Source organism: Pocillopora damicornis, chromosome 4, assembly GCF_964200805.1.
Source record: "Pocillopora damicornis chromosome 4, jaPocDami1.2, whole genome shotgun sequence".
NCBI classification, from domain to species: Eukaryota; Metazoa; Cnidaria; class Anthozoa; order Scleractinia; family Pocilloporidae; genus Pocillopora; species Pocillopora damicornis.
The window spans coordinates 24,065,984-24,085,746 of record NC_142673.1 but is presented as its reverse complement, the minus strand read 5'-3'; the positions used below and the strand labels follow the sequence as shown (position 1 = coordinate 24,085,746).

At 38.5% G+C, this 19,763-nt stretch overlaps 4 protein-coding genes and 1 non-coding gene across 5 annotated transcripts; all 5 read left to right on the top strand.

The window, feature by feature from the left end:
* The first annotated feature begins 264 nt into the window (after window positions 1–264).
* On the top strand, window positions 265–7,206 carry LOC113683478 (uncharacterized). The gene is made up of 6 exons (XM_027200724.2): window positions 265–906; window positions 3,156–3,310; window positions 4,303–4,458; window positions 5,275–5,415; window positions 5,570–5,644; window positions 6,239–7,206. Exons 1-6 carry the CDS (start codon window positions 294–296, stop codon window positions 6,368–6,370), a joined length of 1,272 nt encoding a protein of 423 aa, XP_027056525.2. The 5' UTR covers window positions 265–293; the 3' UTR covers window positions 6,371–7,206.
* Window positions 7,207–8,521: 1,315 nt separating this feature from the next.
* Window positions 8,522–10,957, top strand: LOC113683479 (protein-tyrosine sulfotransferase). The gene is made up of 2 exons (XM_027200725.2): window positions 8,522–9,498; window positions 10,018–10,957. Exons 1-2 carry the CDS (start codon window positions 8,669–8,671, stop codon window positions 10,220–10,222), a joined length of 1,035 nt encoding a protein of 344 aa, XP_027056526.2. The 5' UTR covers window positions 8,522–8,668; the 3' UTR covers window positions 10,223–10,957.
* Window positions 10,958–11,018: 61 nt separating this feature from the next.
* On the top strand, window positions 11,019–12,864 carry LOC113664400 (uncharacterized). Its single transcript, XM_089205672.1, has 2 exons — window positions 11,019–11,572; window positions 11,693–12,864. The coding sequence occupies exons 1-2, from the start codon at window positions 11,514–11,516 to the stop codon at window positions 11,835–11,837; spliced, it is 204 nt and encodes a 67-aa protein (XP_089061798.1). The 5' UTR covers window positions 11,019–11,513; the 3' UTR covers window positions 11,838–12,864.
* Window positions 12,865–12,928: 64 nt separating this feature from the next.
* On the top strand, window positions 12,929–15,148 carry LOC113683480 (putative palmitoyltransferase ZDHHC24). The gene has a single exon (XM_027200726.2). It carries the CDS (start codon window positions 12,967–12,969, stop codon window positions 13,819–13,821), a length of 855 nt encoding a protein of 284 aa, XP_027056527.2. The 5' UTR covers window positions 12,929–12,966; the 3' UTR covers window positions 13,822–15,148.
* Window positions 15,149–15,622: 474 nt separating this feature from the next.
* Window positions 15,623–19,481, top strand: LOC113683554 (uncharacterized). The gene is made up of 3 exons (XR_016186394.1): window positions 15,623–15,678; window positions 16,463–17,788; window positions 18,303–19,481. It is a non-coding gene; the product is annotated as an uncharacterized LOC113683554 (transcript).
* Window positions 19,482–19,763: the final 282 nt, after the last annotated feature.

Here is a 19,763-nt window from a genome sequence, read left to right as displayed (position 1 = left end):
TCTTCTTCACACGGCGGACGCACCTATATCAGCGCAAAAAATTACTTTGGGTCACTTAAACTTGGGCAAATTCTTTGACTTCCCTCACCATAAGAAGCTACGTGATTCCTGCTAATGCGTAAAACTTCCTTTACACACGTTTTCAAAGGAAGCCACAGGCTCTGTTTGTTTTTACGCCAAGTGATTACCAAAATTAGCCACTAACAAGCAAGTTATTGTCATCGCTGACACCTTCAATACCCAGAGCCTCACTTGCACGTGGACAGTGTTATGAATTTTTTCATCCCGAAAAGATGTCCGCTTCACCAATGGATACAAGGCAAGTAGGTAGACATGTCTTTATTTTCTCGAAGCAGAATGGTAGCGAGAATTCTCCTACAATTATTGCAAAGCCTGTCAACATCACACAGGATTTGCCACGAGAATTTCTACGCTATTTAAAAACATTGTTCGATATTCTTGACGAGAAGGGAACAGGCTTTGTGCGACTCTCTGACATAGAGACTAGGTGGAAAACTAAACAAGGCTCCAATGGACTCGGAGAGGGAGTCATGGAAAATTTACGGAAGGTTACCCCCAAGAATGGGCTTCTGAACTTTGAAAGACTATGTACTGGAATGAAATTGGCCCTTAAAACGCAACCACGTGCCCAAACAAATGGTAGTGCGAACGGCTTAGATCACTCAACCAGAAGATCGAACTCGCTACCGCAGCTAGACACGGCTACTAAAGGTTGGACTTCCGATTCTAGCGAGGACTCATTTGCAGGCAACGAAAACAGAACTAAGGCTCAAGTAATTAACAAATTAAGGGATTGGAAGAATGAAAATCAAGAAAAGAGGCGTTCTCTGACTTTTAATGCTTCAAATCCACGGACAAACGGGAACGATAGCTCCGGAAGTACAAGTAAGTGTTTCTTTTGTTACGACACGGTGGGCTGGTAGTAAATGATATTCATGGGAATTTCGGCCTTGAACCTATAAATAACCACCAATTTTCTCTTTGTGGTCCGAATTTTATAATTAAATATGACTAGTAAAAGAAATAATTTTTCTTTCGGGGCGCTTTTAACTTCATAAACGAACGCGCGTTAATTGAAAACAGTAAAGGTGTCCTAATCTAAATAGAACACGGATTAAAGCATACCGGGCGCTTTAGCATATGTCCATATTTCGACGTTTTTACGTCAAAGGATGTCGCATATGTTTAAAATTAGTTCAAAGGAACAGTACTACAGAACTAGTGGCGAGACAATGTTTATTTTTTTTATCTTTTGCACTCGTTCAATTCGCTTGAAAATTTATTATGTTTAAACTACCACCCTCTTGATTTGAAGTAGTTTTTTTCGCATTTCAGAGGTTCTAAGACTGAGAAGTATTTACAACATGATAATTCGTTTGGCGTCAGATTAACGCTAAACGATTTAGTTGTAATCCTGAATTTGGACACAAAAATTGGACGTGCCAAAATGTGTAAGCCATTCCAGCGAACACAATAGAGATTACGATTATCAAAATACCAGGTGGTCTCTCTGCATGGCGACCTCGATTATGTCTAAACAACATGTCAAAACTTTAAAATTAGACTGTAAGGCCAATGTACCGCTAATGTCTTCAGCCATGAAAAAATGTTTATTTTACATTGTCAATATAACATATCTTTTTCGTTGCATATGATTGATGAGAATATTAGCTGACAATTTAGAATTCCTGTGGAGATTATAGTTAACTTTTTAAAGTTTCAGAGGTTACAGATTTCATGTTTGGGCCTGTTGTGGTTCTTTCTCAAAAGTTATGTAATTGAGTCTTGACAGACCATGCGTCGCATTATTTTTTTGTGATAAACAAACTACCTCTTAACTTAGAAATGCTGGAGGCAGTGCTAGAAATAATCTTAAAACGGAAAAGGATGTTGAAAGCAAGGGAGATGCAGCAATATAATCAGGATGATGATGCAGCAGTGTCTCAATTATATCCCCTAGGATGTCAATATACATCCCTTCACAAGAGTTTCTGCCCTCAACTTCTTCCTAAAAAATATTGGATTTTTCTCATTCAATCTTAATATACAAATATCTTGGCTTTGAGACCCCCCCTAAGCCAACCCACATTTTGCAATCTCTAATATTTTTCATTAGATTAATGGATGGATTTTTCAAGCATTGATCACAATAGGTGAAGGACATAATTTGGAAGTGGAAAATAGATGCTTATAGGAGTTAATTTTTTATAGAGGGGCATTACCAATGATGGTTGAAATTCCATCCCTATTTAGGGCAACACAAGTTTAAAGTAGACTGGGCCTTCATTAGAGTAAGTGGTGATGGGGGAAAATGAAAGACTTGTGAGACACTTAGAATCCAGTCTGTAAAACAGATGGAAACTACATGTACATGTACACAATTTGTATTTGCAATACAAATCACAATGACATCACTTTACCTTGATTTTCACAAGCATTATAAATGACAAGGAAATGTTGAGTTGGAGTTATATGATACTCACTCTTCCACTCTGTTTTGAAAAACATCATCTTCTTTGCAGTATTTTTAAATGACAATAATGATACACTGTTTACACAAAGCTAACTTTTTAGCTACTCTTTCTAGACAGCTGTCTTTTTACTGAGTCACCTTCTGCTACAGGAATTTTAATCCCCAACTCAGAGAACTGAAAGGAATTTTAGACTTCTTAGCAGAAATAAATTGCATTGTAAATAAGATTTGAGACTTTTTGCAAGAGCTGACAACTTTGACTTTAATATTGGATAAATTGTTTAAGAGACCTATGAATTCATGGTATTTTCCATCCCATACACTAGATCCTGCATGTTGACATAATTTATATGAGGCACTTTCTATTGAAAGGTCCTACAAAAGTGACAACTCTAATTACATTACTGACTGACACAGAACTCAGCCTCTGTGAGATACTTTAGGTTTTAAATTGTCTAGTAAAAAAACAAGACTTATTACAGAAATGTTCTGATTATTTTTCACTAACTGTTTATTTAGGAAAAAGATACTGAGCCATTTTAAAAAGAAGACCATGCTGTTCTTGTAAATAGAGATTCCAACAATTTAATTTATTGTTTCTATTATCAGTGAATTGTGACTGCATGTGCCAAACTGATTTCATGTTTGTGTTGACTTGCAGGTCCATCCTCAGGAAATGGAAGTCCAAAAGGAAGATCAAATTCTACAACAAAAGTCTACTTTGTTGGTAAAGAAATCAGCAGTAGTGTACCAACAAATTTAAATGGACATATTAAAGATTCTGCTGCTCCTACTGAAATCCGGACAATTGACAAGGTAATTCATAAGATTATTTAACTTTCCTCACTTTCAAAATGTGGTGTCTTAGTTCAGTTGGTAGAAGTATCTTAAACCACTTTCTGGTAGGAAAGGAATGCATTTTTTTAAAGTAACTATTATTCAATTAAATTACTGAATATACGGTATGCAACAAATTGAAGGGTGTCCCTTTTTATTATAGTGCAATCAAAATTTATTGATATAATGAAAAAATTAGTAGAATCAACTATTACTGTCCTTCATGATATGCAGTCAGGTTTCCAGACATATGTCTCTGTAATATTGATTATTGATTAAGTATTTAAAAATGGTAATAATGGCACAATTTATTCTCCCAAGTGACTCTTTTGGTCAAAACAAATTATTTGCAAGCATATCTCATTTATATTTTGTCCTAGGTTAGAGTAATTTTTTTGATGATAACTTTGATAAATATTGTATACTTATATCAATGCATGCAAGTAAGATTTGATAAGCTTAATATTCTGGCTGGAAAATGTAGTTTGCTTGATTTTTGTTGAGGGTCAAGCTTGGGAGATAAAAACATACCTGCAACTACCCGTAACCCTTCAGCTTGCAGCAGTGAGAGGAAATTGTACAATGACTGCAAAAATAGTCTGGAATTTTTACATGTAAACTATTTCATGCTATTTGAAGACTATTCATCATGGACATTCACATAGGTAACAGAGAGATATTGGTAATCCTAAAGATGGAAGAGACTTGAAGGGTGCAATGTTGGCACTCAAACTCAATTAAATGGCATCAAAAGTTATGTTTTTTCTTCTTTGTTGTACTCTGTTGATTAATTACGATGGAAGCCATGTTTAATATATCTTTGAAAACTAAATGCTGTGCATTAATGTGGTCTTAATTAAATTGTAAGCACTGTAATAGCTTATTATTAATTTTATTGGTTAGATAGTATGGTAAGGCTTGATTTGAAAACAAGAATGCTGGCAATATTTTTTATTCCTGTGATATTGTAGGATGCTAGATTACAAGAGCTTGATGATGAGCATGACCTTTTACAAAATGGTCTTCAGGTCATCGAAAAAGCTAGAAAGTGGTATTTTAAAAGAATCACAGCTATTCAGGAAGAGAAATTGCACCTTCAAAATGACGACCAATATTCTCTTGAACAGGTAATTCATTATGTCATCATAATTAATGTTTCATTACAAGTTTGACCAGGCACCTGTATCAGAGAACATTCTAAAAATGCACATGCATTAATTGACTTGTTTAGAACAACTTGAAAATGATAAGTAAAAGCAATTCATTTTTGTATGTTGTATCATGAATATAAGAAGAATATTTAACAACAAACCACCTGATTAAGGAGGCTGTGTAGCTGAATGAGTGACTCCTTAATGTCTGCTATTCACTTCTATTTGTTAATTGAAGAAAGCATTCTATGAGGGAGGCAACAGGCAGATAAACCTTTTCATCATATAGCAAACCAGTATCCCACTTGTAACATTTTCCACAAATCAGTCATTGCTTATAAATATTGCCAGGATCATGCACCCTTTAGCAAGTATTTGAGGAATGAAGATTTGTATGTTGGTTATATGGCCATGAACAGTGTGGCCAACAGAAAGGAAGTATCAATCAAATTTGTTTTTCTAGGTGATAGGAAATACATTTTGCAGTATAATTATGTTTGTCCTATTTTTATTTGGCTTGAATGTTGCCCAGATTTCAAGCTAGAAAGAGAGCTTGAAAATTGCTGAAGATGCAATCATGGCAAAAGGGGCCATTTGACATACCAAAAAAAACAGAACTCTGACTAACAGAAATTATAGTCAAAATGAACACCATGTATGTTGCAAAAGGTCTGTAAGGCTTACAATTTGTATTCATTACTGTAAAAAGATTTCTGAATTTTTTTCTCTTGGGCTAACTTTTGAATGTTAAATTTTTAAATACATTCATTGCGCTCATCTACCCCTTTGCAGTTTCAGTATGAAATTTTGCTTCACAAGACAAGAAGGAGAGAGCTTGGTTTGGATGATGACTCTTTTAAAGAGCACAAACATCACATACAGAGTGTGAATCAGTCCTTAGAAAGAATCATTGAAGGGAAATCACCTGTAAAGGTACACATAGTTTAGGTCTCTTGTTTGAGTTGCTTTTTCATTATAGAAGTTTCACTCTCAGGATTGATCATATTTAGAACAATTTTTGGCACTTCCTTCTGCTCAGCTGATATGCTAATCCCTTTTGAATAATATGGATAATTTTTTTCCTTAGGCATCACCAACTTCAAGTTCAGAAGCTAGTAATGAAAAACAATGGCTGCAGGATGAAGTAGAACGTCTCAAAAAGGTCATTATAAAAGTTAATAATTAGACTGTAGCTTGTTTTTTGTATGCATAGTCTGTGTATCTCCTACATGTAGCCTGTTTATGTGGCTAAATCTCAGGGATCTGAAAATTTCTAACTTTTAACCCATTTTTGTTGTTTTTAAATAATATATTTCTAGTATTTAGCCTCTCAGAAATCTGTTATCAATTTTGTGCATAGCAAAGTTAACAAGTGCCTCCCTGATAATTTTTAAGTGCTAGCGTTTATTGTGTGGCTCTCTTTCAATATTGTTGCAATTTTCCCTTAGTGTAGCCCTTTTTTAACATTTTCCCTTCCAAGCTCTCATAATAGTAATTCTCCTTACTGTCAACCATACAATTCTTATGATTTTAGTTCAAAGAACTAGGTATTGGATCGTATTGGATCAACTAATAATCTCCTAATTAATATTTTTGTTTATTCCCATCATTTGTCTGCTTGATATTATGTTGATATTGTAAGGAGAAATTCTGTCTTGGTCACTCATGGGAGCTGTTCAGTCATTAATAATGGTTAAGAGACCATAAGGAATCATTGATTCGTGTTATTTGTATAATAATATATTTTCATCATCAGGAGGTCTCTGAGAAAGGAAGTAAAATTGCTCAACTGGAAACTGAGAAGTCTGCTCTCATCCGCGACTTGTTCAACAGCAAAGCGTCAGGAAAAAATGGACTTAGCACAAGAAAGCCCCATCAGATCTTCTAATCTGAAGGCAAGGCCGGCCAACCTGTTTCGAGTTGCCTATAAGGAGCTTCAAGTCACTATATTGGTAACATCTCCGAATGTCTTCAGTTTCAACATGGAGTCTGATAATGATATAAGTTACCCTATCCATTCTACTCGCTAACAACTGATATGGATAGTTTACAATCTCTCGCTTACTCATTGCTCGCTGCGCTGCTGCTGAAAATCCTATAGGTCAGCAGAGCATTAATTAAGCAACACACGATAAGGCATGTATTAAATTGAAAAAGGTAGGGCAAAAAGGATATATTTATATAAAAATAATTATCAGCGCCTGTTATTAGCAATGATAAATAAAAAGTTAATATACTTGTCAAGCAAATGGATCGCCTAATTTTTTTTCAAGTGTTATGAGCTTTTGACTTTAATATACATACTGTTGTTACAGCCCTACAACAAACGAAATTGATTTCTAAACATTATTTAGGGTATTATACATAGTAGGAGATGATCTTGGTTCCTGTTGAGCGCACCAGATGTGTTTACTGTACATTTTACTGAGATCAGAATCCAGGAGTTGTTTTATAGTTTAATTTTATAATCGTACATAAAAGAAGTATTATTGAAATATTAACGCAAAGAAGTAAAGTCAGAAAATATGAATTTTAATATCTCTTTACTTCAAAAATATATCTCTTTACTTCAAAAATTGAAAAGCAGTGAAACATAAATTATGAAAAGACATTTTTTTTATCGATATACTTGCATATTTGTAGTATATTTTGATTTAAATAGTTTATTCGATAAAACGCTTTGTTGAAGTGAGAAAGAGTAAAATTCTTACCGTCATTGACAAAGCAGTTTGTATGTGATTGTGTCGAGAAATTCGCCAAGGGACCGGGAACGTTGCTTAAGAGGAGCCAATCAGAACACTTGATTCTACTGAGGGTTAAACTGGTTTATAACATAGCGCGTAAATTTGTCTAATCAAATTCAATTCCGTGAGCGACTGCTTCATATTCCTATTGTGCACGCTCCTGACGTCAGCAAACAAATCCCTCGAGAAAAACAATTTTTAACCATCGGGTTGAAGATGTGAAGCACACGGGAAGTTTGGAGAGCACGAAAAATGCGCAAGAGTTGCTCGAGGCGTAGCCGAGAGCAACTCTAGCTTCTTGAGTTAAGTGAAGTGCACTTTGGCAAAGGCGAAGAGATTGGCCAATAAAAATACGGCTGCATGCAGATGCATATGTAGTTATTTCTACATAACAAAAAAGAGTGTACACGCTGAAGGGTGTAACTTTAAATATAAGCTTACATCGACACATGCAGTAAATATGAAAAGAAACGGTTACCATTTCAAAGACTTTCCCCCAACTCCAAACAGATCTGCTCTTTGCCATAACCCCTCTGAGGCTGTTTTCTTCGTTACGACTTTTTTTCTAGTCCGACTCCAAGCGGGAGTCATTCTGTAAGCGTAAGATAATCAACTTCCAAGGAAATTAAGTGGAGTGTTTTGGATACAGTGCAAAGGCCCCCTAAAGCGAATTTTCTCAATAAACACCCATCGACAGAACATTTACGTTGTATTTTGGTTGTGTGCAGCGTTGTAACCTGTTGCCTATTGTCTTCGCAAACCAATCCTCAGTATGTGACCAAGCAACAGCTGAAGTTACAAATTTAAATCAACGTCTTTCCAGCTGGGGAGTATAATGATGTCTACGAAAACCTCTGAATATATCGCAAATATCTTTAAACAAATTGAAGTTTCAATTATGCCGCGCTAACTGGATCGGTTAGCGACAGGTGTTCACGGGTTTCCTGCGAATGACGGCGCTTTGTTTAAGAGAGACACTTGAAGAAAAATGAATTAATTAGAGAAGTCAGATAGAAGTGGTGAAGATTTCAACACTGCCAAAGGTCGCCTAATTGAAATCTGCTGCGGTAGCTGGATTCCCTTTGAAATAATCCGCAGTGGAACTCTTGAGTTTGCGTTTATTCCATCGAAAACTTTGAACTCATCAGAATCACACAACCTTTTCTTGTCGGTGATAATGTAGCCAGACTCAGTCCATGGGCTAAAATTAATTATTGTCTTGTGCACCAGTTCGACTTCAATGCAATGACCCCACTGCAAATGGGTCCATTGTAATCATTTGGGAAGAAGAAGGAACATAGCCGCTCGGATTTCAACACTGTCAAAGGTCGCCTAATTGAAATCTGCTGCGCTATAGTGGTAAGTTTTCAAATCTACTGCTGCAAACTTCTTAAAATTACGTTTATGACATCGAAACGCTTGATGTTTGAACTACTGCTAAGATGTACTTGTCACAACGGAAACTTTGGAAATTTTTCGCAGTCGCATGCGGCCTTTTATCGCTGATGACCCTCTTCTTATTAAGGCTGTTATCGAGGTCCTGTAAACATGAAGAAAACAAGGACTTCCCCACTGTATCGATGATAAATAATGGTCACCCTCCATTACATCACGTGGACCGTTCTACTCCTCTTATTTTTGTCGGCGGCTTTCCGCGAAGCGGAACCACTCTCATGAGAGCTATGCTAGATGCACATCCCGACATCAGATGCGGGCAGGAGACAAGGGTGATTCCGAAAATCCTCATGGGTATTTCAAGGATATTCAGCCTTGTCAGTGAGAAAGAAAAACAGAGAAGAGAGGAAGCTGGCGTTACCCAAGATCTCTTGGACTCCGCTGTAGCGGTGCTGATAGGAGAAATCATTGCTAAACATGGAGATCCCGCGCCACGATTGTGCAACAAAGATCCTTTAACTTTCAGGAATCTTAGCTATCTAGCCAGAATATTTCCCAAATCCAAATTTGTTTTCATGGTAAGAGACGGACGCGCTGTTGTCCACTCCATAATGGAGAGAGGAGTTGTTATTCGTGGCGTCAACAATCGCCGTCCAGAAATCCTTTTGAGAACATGGAATGATGCCACAGGTGAGATGAACGCTCAATGTGTAGCGCTGGGTCAGTCAAGATGTTTGAGAATCCCCTATGAGCATTTGGTGCTGTTCCCTGCTGAGAGCATGGAAATCATCCTGGAATTTTTGGATGTTTCTTGGAATGATGCAGTGGTCCATCATGAAACTATGATAGGGAAACCAGGAGGTGTCATCCTTTCCAGGTAAAAGCAGCCATTAATCAATCAGAAAAAACGTCCGAATATCTGATGTGTTTAATGTATACAGCAGTGAAGTTATGAGAATCTTCCAGTCACAGTATTTCCTCGACATCCTTCCCAATTCTGACGGTTAAAAGTTTACCATTTGCGCAAGAATCACTGCGCCCGAAGATTTGATTTTATTGAGTTACACGCTGAATCGTTCAGATCCCGCTCATTTTGTGTTTTTATCGAGAGGGCTTGAGGAGGGTTGCGAAGCCCCCTTGATACTTTTATCCCCATCATTGTGCGTTTGTTCAACTCTGGCTTGTTCAAATTCCTTTCGCGTTTTGGTGAGCCAAGAGATCATTTGACACGAGTTAAAGCTCTCTGGTGAGCTAGTGGTTCTGGTTTTGTAGGAAGACTGAAGCTGTGCCCTTACTCCTAAGGCGCAAGGGGAAAGGAACAAGGGGAAAAAACATATCGCTTTTCTTGCTTTTCCTATTTATGCCTACGCTTGTTTCTATATTTTATAATTTTTAGCCTTGAAAAGTCAACAGATCAAGTGAAAGAAGCTGTCAACTTGAGAGCACTGTACAAATGGTCTGAAAGATTATCATCATCTTTAACGGAACATACCAACAGAATTGCTCCTGTCATGAGAACTCTTGGCTATGATACTCGGAGAAAGTGGCCTGATTACCGAAAGATGGATTCAGTCGTTACAAAACACAAAACCCTTATTTAATTCCCCCCCCTTTCCCCCCCCCCCCCCCCCGTGGTTCATTTTTTCTTGTGACCACACCCTCTTCACGTTCTTCCCTTCCGTGGGCTTGATTTCCGACCGCTCTCTGGACTCTGGTTTTCTTTGGAGGAGGGAACGCCGGCTCCTTTGTCAGACAGTGGCTTGTTGTTAACCTCACTAGCTCTTGATATAATGTTGTATAAATCTCAGAATGACACGGCTCATTTCAAGTTCAGGAGAAGTCAGTTACAAGTTCAGGAAAAAAGGAGACGTCGATACAATCTTTCCGACATCAACTCCTTGGAGTTGACGATTTTTTTTTAAATTTTAAAAAAATATATAACTGACGAAAAAAATAACGAATGATAATAATAATATTTACCTCTGTGGACGCATTTATTACACAGGTATTTATTTTAATTTATGTTCTGCATTTTTTACCAGACGCGGCATTTATTTGTACGATTAAAATTTCACCGATATCAGATGGTAGCATTTTTAGTTATAGATAAAGCAGGCTGACATAAGGTTTTATAAGTCATCAATAGTCATTCCTTATGGAAGCTGAATAATTTGTACATTTTGCGCGGGAAACATTGTGTACGTCCTTTTTTAACATTTATTTCTCGTGTGAAATATCCTGCAGTTTTCTGTGACGCTTATATAACAAATTTAGCTCTAAATGCGTGTCCGCTGAATACCCCTTGCACCGTCCAGGCGTTGATTTTCCTCTCGGGAGTTACTACATCACGGGCGACGAGCGGGGATAGAAAAAACGACCCAAATATGAGCGGTCAGCGGTGAAACAGCTTTTATACTTCATATAGAGACATATAATTTGTTGTTCCAGAGACAATCGTGTTGTAAAGCCGAAATGTTAACAGTTGACTTCACGGTTTAAGCAATTTTTCAAAAGTGTTGATTGAACTCATATCTTTTACTGCTTTAATACACAATGGAGGCTTCGGAGAGGGAGTAAGTGGCATAAATATGTTCGGGAGGATCTATTTTCAGGCCATCCCGAGGAACGAAGGCCAAAGAAAACAAATAGGCGATACTACCCTTGTCGCCAGGACTTGCGAAACCACATTGCCAAGGCGATTTCAGCAGTGAAGTATTGCGATGACGACCAAGAAGCATTGGGTAAAAAATAGAAGATTGGCAAACTAAGTCTCCCAAAAGCAACTTCTTTTACCGTACCAGAGACGCTGTCATTAACGAAAAAGATGAACCAAGACCTAGAACTCCTGAGGAAACCTTCCTCTTTGTACATCAAGAGCCATGGCAACAACGAATGCTTGAAAGATATGGTAGTGAACTGGCCCTGATGGACGCCACGTACAAAACGACAAGGTACGCAATTCCACTTTTTTTCGTTTGTGTACATACCAACGTGGGATACAAGGTTGTGGCTGAATTCATATGTCAGTCCGAAAATCTCTTTGACGTCCCATATCTTTTGTTCAATTATAGGAGAAATACCGCGGTCTATAAGATTTGCAAAGACGACGATGGAGAGGATTGGCTTGGGTGCGATAGCTGTGGCCAGGTTTTCCATGCAAGTTGTCTGGATGTGCCTTTCGCGGAGACGCTTACGCAACATTTCACCTGCCCTTAGGGTGGCTTCTTGTCAGTACAAGTAGAGTTTAAATTTTAAAGCTGACTATAACAATGAACCAGATGATGAACTTAATGTCATGTACAGACCTTAATTTGCAAGATAAGAAATACAGTCCTTGGTAGTCAATTAAGATAGATTTTCACGAGCGTCAATGGTGCAGAATCGTAACTTGATGGAGCCAACAGTGGACAACATCCCAGAATTCAAACTTTGTGATTTTTTTTCTCGGCTTAAACGCTAAGGCAGTTGTTCAATTGAATAGGAAGAAAAACGTTTCGAACGGAAAACAGAATTATTTGCACGTGTGGATCTTTTGAGAAAAGGTCTCCTAAACGAGTGGTCTTGATTATAAATATTTAAGGAATGGTAAATACATTAGCCTTAACATGGCTGTTTCTCGAAGCTCAGTGTTTTCCTACTTGTCTTTTTTCCACGTGAATTGGGGGCGATTGAATAGATATAATATGCAGTAAAAGAAGTTCAGCTGATAGAAATTTTAAATTTCTCATCTTAGGCTGTGGATACAAAATTCAAGTGAAAAGGAAGCCAACTGTGTTTTAAGTGCTTTGAACAAGTCAAGATACGTTTTTTTCGTCACACAACAAGTTACATAACGTTAATATCATTCTTCTTGATGCCTTTCCCGGTGTCACCAATGCCTTTCCCGATGCCTCCGTTGGTTAATAGAGCATTAAAAGTATTGTTCCAGTAAAAGCTTGAGGAAAATTGCTTAACTTTTTAAGTAGCGAAGTGTAACTTGGTAACATTTCGGATTTACAACACGATTGTTTTCTGCAACTACAAAACGTACATTTAATTCTTCTTGGTACCTTTCGGATGCCACCGATGCCTTCATTGTTTATTAAAGCAGTAAAAGATATATGTACAATCAACACTTTTAAATTGCTTAACATTTTATTTAGCGAAGTAAACTGTTTACACTTCGGCTTTACAAAACGATTGTTTCCTGATACTACAAATGATCTGTCTATATATGAAGTATGAAAGTTGTTTCACCGCTGACCACTCGTATTTGGGTCGTTTTTTCTATCCCCGCTCGTCGCCCGTGATGTAGTAACTCCCTTTCCTCTCGCCCGAGCGGAGCGTCGAGCTAAAATTTACATCGATGATGGAGAGTAAAAAGAGTTGGTTGCAAGCGTACATTCCTCAGAAACCATCCGATTATGTAGCATTCTTATTCATGATTGTTATGCTTTGGGTAATTGCACTCTTTGAACTATTTGTTGTCCTACCGCTTTACCACGAACCCTTCTCGTCATGGTGGTGTTTACACGTGTTTTGCGGTTTTTTCTTGTGGTTGAATGTGTTCGCCAACTTTTTCTTTCTGATCACAACGGATACAACAGGAAAGAATCTGGGAATGCCGTCCGTATTGAAGCCCGGCTGGACTTATTGTCCATTCTGTCAACTGAACGCACCTCCAAGAGCCCATCATTGCCAAGTCTGCAACGAATGTGTTTTGAAGCGAGATCACCACTGTATTTTTGCCGGAAAGTGTGTCGGCTTCAGGAACTATCGCTATTACATGTTTCTAGCGTTGTACCTTTGGTTAGGAGCTTTTTATGCCAATGCTTTTCATCACGAATATGTGACGTCGGAAGTCGGCAGTTTCAGCGTTGCAACAGTACTCACCATGGTCACTCCAATCTTGATGTGGATGTTAGGATACACGACTCTTTACGGATTTTTCATTTCCTTCATGATGGGGCTTTCCATCTTTGCGTTCATTCTCTTTAGTGGCATGCTGTTCTTTCAGATTAGAATCATTTCTCGCGGTCAGACTTCGTATGAGAGAAAGAAGAAAAAGAAAGAATATGACCTCGGCTGGAAGCAAAATTTCTTGGACGTTTTTGGAGAGAAATGGTATTTAGCTTGGATCTGGCCCACTGTAAGTTCACCTTTGCCAGGAGATGGGACAAATTACAAGAAAACGTATCTTCAAGAAAGCAAGGACCTCTGAGAGTCATGCAACTCTAAAGCAACAGTTTAATGTCCCAAATTGTACCTGGTAATATTTGAAACAAAATTAAGGAGTTCTGTGGCTGGTCTGGGATTTTAAAAGAAGGGCCTCAGCATCTTACATGTCTTGGATTTTATCATTCAGCACCCCCTTTGGTGTAAGGCCTGGTTTTCACTAGATTTGCAATTATAAGGGAAAGCATAGTCTTAATAGACAATTTTAAATTGAGTGTCTTAGGAGCAAAACTTAGCTTTTTACCACTATCAGTCATAAAAGTTTTGCTGTAAAGCAAATACTTGAAAACATAGTGAAAAAGATGTAACAGCCCTGATATACTTCAAGTTCCTATTATGAGAGTTATCTAGACTAATCAGAGAGTGAAGTAAAAACAAAACAATTCTGGATTACCATGCATGCTCTATTCTAGAATAACACTGAGGAATACAAATGTCAGGATCAAATTTCTTTAATCCTTTTGCTTGTGCTTTTTCTTAAAGCTGTATATCTTTTGTACATTGTAATGTTTTCACTTACATGTATGAATGCGTTGGTAGTGTAAACAAGGATATACTCTTTTGAAGCTGTAAATTTGTGTTTTTCCTCAACAACTTCAGGTTACAACTTTCAAGTAGTGCATAATCATAGGTGTAATAATCCAAAAACTTTGAATTGGCCCACAAGATATCCTGTGTTGTACCATTTCAGACTGTAAACATAATTTCAACAACTGTTTGTTGTAATCAACATTCGTGTTCCAAAGGCAAAGTGATTATTGTCAAATAATTCCTGAGATAAAGCAGACAGGATTATTCAACAACATTCACTGAATACAAGGAGGATAGTTGCTTCAGTAGAATTTCTCAGGTGATTATCAGGCTAACTGCTTGTTTGCATTCCTCTTGGGGATCATCAAAAATTGCCTGCTTGCCAATTTGAAAATTAGAGTAATCCAATTTTGTAATCAATAATTTTTTAGTTTTAGCTGTAATGTTCTTATTTGATGTAAGGTTTTAACACTCTGGCCCATTGGGATTTACACGAACTTTGACTCCTTTTGGATCTTGGGATAGAAAAATGTTGGAAGATTATTAATAGAGCTTATTGTAGTGCATAAATTATGGTAACTCAGTGTTTGAACAATGTCATCGTAGTTGGAGCCATAAATATTGTATTATTTTTTTGAGCACTCTGAGTGTATTTAACTTTGAATAGCTATTTATTAGAAACTGAGACTGCTAGAGTTTGATGACTGAACAAAAGCTTTGTTTAGTCAAAGTGTTGTAGGTGGCTTTGAGTCCATTAAAGACCCAGGATGAGTAACAAGAAATTGAATGTGTCTGTAGTTTGAGACTTTATGTGGCATGAAAAGTGTTAATGTGATTAATTATTGTGTACTGGGTTAATGCCTTAAACTGGAGTTTTTGGACCCCATAGCAAATAGCATATTGCTCTTAAGCTCTCACTCTCTTTGCCCCCCCCCCCCTCCCTGCCTGCTCTCCACTGCCCACATGAAAAGAAAGTACTGTCTTTGATGTAGAGCTTTAACCCCCAAATATGACTATCTTTGTAGAAACTTAAAAGTGCATGTCAACTTATTTGATAGGTCTGATCTGAAAAAAGATTTTTAACCCTATGAATCACAACTGTCAGCAGCAGACAGTTTGTACACAATGGATTGAAATAAGGGGAAACGTACCTCCTTAAACAGTGATGAAATTTGATAAGATCGCGTGACCCTGGTTAATTATACACTAGTCATGTAGTCACTCATTCATTCCCAGACCCCCGAACGGGCGTGGAACTTCATCGTTCGCGACTGGTTCATCGTTGAACCTATCGACGAACAACGACACAGAGGTAAGAATCTGTAAGTCAGGTCGATCATTCTTGATATGCACTTGCTTTCCACCGAAAATCGAAGGTAACTATTACTATAAAAACTGTTTGTGACACATTTGCCCCTTCACATATGGTCAGATGTTACACAACCAGGATCCTCTACCTGTCACAAGATATCACAATATAGGGGAATGTTTACATCAGGGTATATTCTGGGGCCCATTTAGAAACTAAAGCTTTTATCCAGAGAAGAGTGTCTTATTTTCATTTTCAGCGCAAAAGTTTTCTTTAAATCACATAGGAAGGACCGATGGCCATGTTAGAATAACATCAAAGGATCATTCTTTAGTTCAGAAAAAACCGATTCGGTTTTGTTCCTCAGAAGAAGGATGATAATGCAGTCTGGTTGGACGAGGGAGATATCTACCGTACTCAGTATTAAATATCGCGTATAGGTTTTTTTCTCTTATTTTAATGAATTTTGAAACTTGAAACCAAATGCACGCATGAGCGCAATTGCACAATAAGACATAAATTACCTGCACTGACTCTATTTGGTAAATTACTTTTTAAAAGTACCCAGGGGTTCGGTCGAAACAGACTCATCACCGAGGTAACTTTAAGAGATTTTGGTGATAAACAAAAACGTTGCGTTTTCTTCGCTTTTTTTTGAAAAATTAAACAATTTGCTTTACATGGTGAAATCATTATTTTGTGGTATGAAAGTGTAAAACGGACAGACAAGTACAATTAACCACCTTATATTAACGTACCGTCAGTAAAATATCTTGTTTTCTTTCAGGAAATCATGGCCCGCGGTACAAGTCAGAATTCATTACTATGTTTTTTTTGTGTGAGTAGTCTGTTTATTGGTTGTACTCGTGGAGGCTCGTCCGCATTTTCAACCATTCGGTCGAAATTTACAACCATTCAATCGTGTGTTGACCAGCTTACTGCCCCGGGAGATGAATGCGTTATTCCTGGAGGGCGTTACCTAGAACGCGTGACTGTCACGAACAAATATGGTACCCCTGAAAAACCAATCATCATACGGGGAATCCTGGACGAATATCCGATCATTGATGGTACTGTCCAACTAAAGCCAAAGGGAGAATGGGTGAAAGATGACAGTGGCGCTTTTAAGGCTGTCATAGACCAAGACATTTGGCAGTTATTTATCGACGGCGAGATGATGACAAATGCACGCTGGCCAAACGCACTGTGGTCCAACAAGACAGTATTCAACGCCAGTTACTGGGCGAAGTCGTCCACCTTGTCCACACGAGGTGTTATGGTCGATGATGGCTCAAAGGACTTGGCTGGAAGCGGTCTGAACGCAACGGGTGCCATGGCAGTTCTTAACATCGGAAGTTTTAATACCTTCACAGCCATAGTGCAAAGCCACAAGCCCGGGAATGCATCATTCACGTACAAGGACACATTCGGTCGAATAAAGTTCGTTCCTGGAGCCAATCAATACTTCCTTGAAGACAAATTGGAATTTCTTGACCAACCCGAGGAGTGGTTTTACGACAAAACTACTAGAACACTATTTGTAATGACGGCAGATGGCAAATCCCCAGAAGGACGTGACGTCAGAGGGAAGGTTATGACGTACGCATTTAACATTACCAACTGTAGTCATGTGATTTTTAAAAAGCTGAAGTTCTTTGGGACAGCGCTACGGGCTACCACAATGGATGAAAAGAATGCAGTGAATAATTTGACTTTCCACTCGATCATCTTCAGCTACCCGTCGTATACACGACGAATGCTTGGTGACACTGCTCCTGCTGAATGGACTAAAATGAACGCGAATACGAAGAAAGTTACCTTCAATACATTAACGGTTTTCAACAACACTTTCTATGGTACCGATGGCGCCGCCTTAGAGTTCAGCGGTTTGAATGCGACTCTGGAAAACAACTTGTTCGAATATAACGACTGGACTGCAGCAAACACGGTTTACAAGAGTGGAGGGCTAGGCACGATTATTTCTAGAGGTATTGGCGACATTTTTGTGAGAAACACCTTGCGGTACAACGGAGCCAGCAGTGGCATAAGACCTGGTCTGCGGCCTACAGTGCGGCTTAACCATTTGCATCATCAATGCTGGGGTGCTATACAGGTAACTACTTCTCTTTTCCTTGCCAGACGTATTTCAATTGGTACATTATCATGGGGAACGAAATCACTGTCTCCATCATGGTTGCCCAGAAGTGACAGCGCTCGCCCACTACCGCCGTAGGAAGGGTTACATTTTTGAACCTGGCGTCACCTGTGGTTTGAGTTTGACGCCATAATAATGGAGCTTTGATTGGTGAAAGTCCTTAAGACATTTGATTCCGATGAATGCAGTCTAATAGATATAAAAAAGGATAAATTTCATTCAAATTCTAGGCAGCTTGACGATTACTTTTGATAAGTGCAGTACGTTGCATTTTCACGGTACTTGAACCTTAGGCAGGATCTGCGATCACATATAGTCGCTGTTATGATTTAGAAACATATGCCCCCACCCATAATATTCTGCAGTCTTGAAGTGCTTTAGTCTTTTATTTGACATACGGTAGGGTTGGATGAATTTCTTGTCTACGTTATCTTTCGGTGCTCATTCACTTTGTTTTTTGATAACCTTTCAGCATGACGGCAGTCACGTTCAAGTACAAATCAAATCGCAAACTCATGCAATTCTCCAGCAAAATTGGGTGCATTCTAGTCCTAAGTATGGGGTGAGATTTGACGGACAACCACCTCTTCCGGTTGGACGTAATGGAACAATGCATAGTAACGTGGTGTGGAAATGTAATGGCATGATGGTAAAAGGAGACAATCACACAGTGCAACACAACCTGGTGTTTGATAAAAGAAATGAGAGAGACGGTGACCACCAAGGTGATAAATGTTCCTTGTGTGTTTTACGTTATGTTCGCGAAAACCCTGTTCCGATCAACAACGGAACTGTAGTTTTATTCAACGGAGCTGATAAGGCAAACACGGGGGAGAGTTGTATCCTTTGGCCGGGAGTGTTGTGAAGTTCAACGTTATTGGAAAAGTTACAGATCAGTTGGTCGATCCAGATAACTTCGATTTTCGACCTCTTTCCAATTCTACTTATATACAGCACAACGTTGGACCCTACAGCTATAACCCCGCGATCACGCACTACTGGATACCGGGACGGCAGTTGTATAAGGCAAGCACGCCTGTCCCCCCTGACAATAATGTAAAGATAAGACAAGATCGAAGGGACACTCTTATGTGGCTGAATGGATACGGAGCGTCTGTCGATCATGTTTATTTGGGAACTGATAAGGAGAGGGTTAGCAGCGCCTCGTGCCACTCCTCTGAGTACCTTGGATCGGTCGTCGATGGTGGGAATGTCCTACACCTGAAGACCACTCTGGAGCCTCAGACCAAGTACTTCTGGCGCGTGGATTCTGAATTAAAGTCGACTTTGGTATATCGAGGTGACGTGTGGTCTTTCAAAACAAGGGGAAGTAGCCTTGTAGCTCTGTCACAGAGTAAAGGAAACATTTGGCACTCCCACCATTGTGTCACTTCAATTTTTACCATTGTCACAGCACTAAGACTGACTAAGCATTAGCAGGTTAAATGCAAGGGGTCATTTTATTTCCGTGGGATGTTTGACGCGAGGGAAGTTAGTGTTGACCATTTACCTCAACCCATTCACACTCGATTTTAGATGTTTTTTCTGTCAATATAGACAAGCGAATAGATAGATAATGAGAATTAAGGACTAATTATCAATTAGAGATATTGTTTAAATAGAAAGGAAATAAATAAAGAGGTTTATTGTTGCTACTTTGTAGGATTGTCTTTCAGGTCTTGATGTAACTGGAAAACTTGGAAATATTGCAAATTTTAATACTGATGGAATTTTATTATTTTCTTTAAATGAAACGGTAAATGAGGCTATTTCGTGTTCCTTCCCCCTCACAGAGTCTGTTCCTTGTATGGAGTTTTCTATGTTAGCTGGTCAGCGTGTCAGCAGCCACATCTTCATTAGCTTATCCATAAACGGACCTTAAGGAATTTACAGTTGACTGAGGACCTGACAGATTTAAGACATTTCGCCGCCC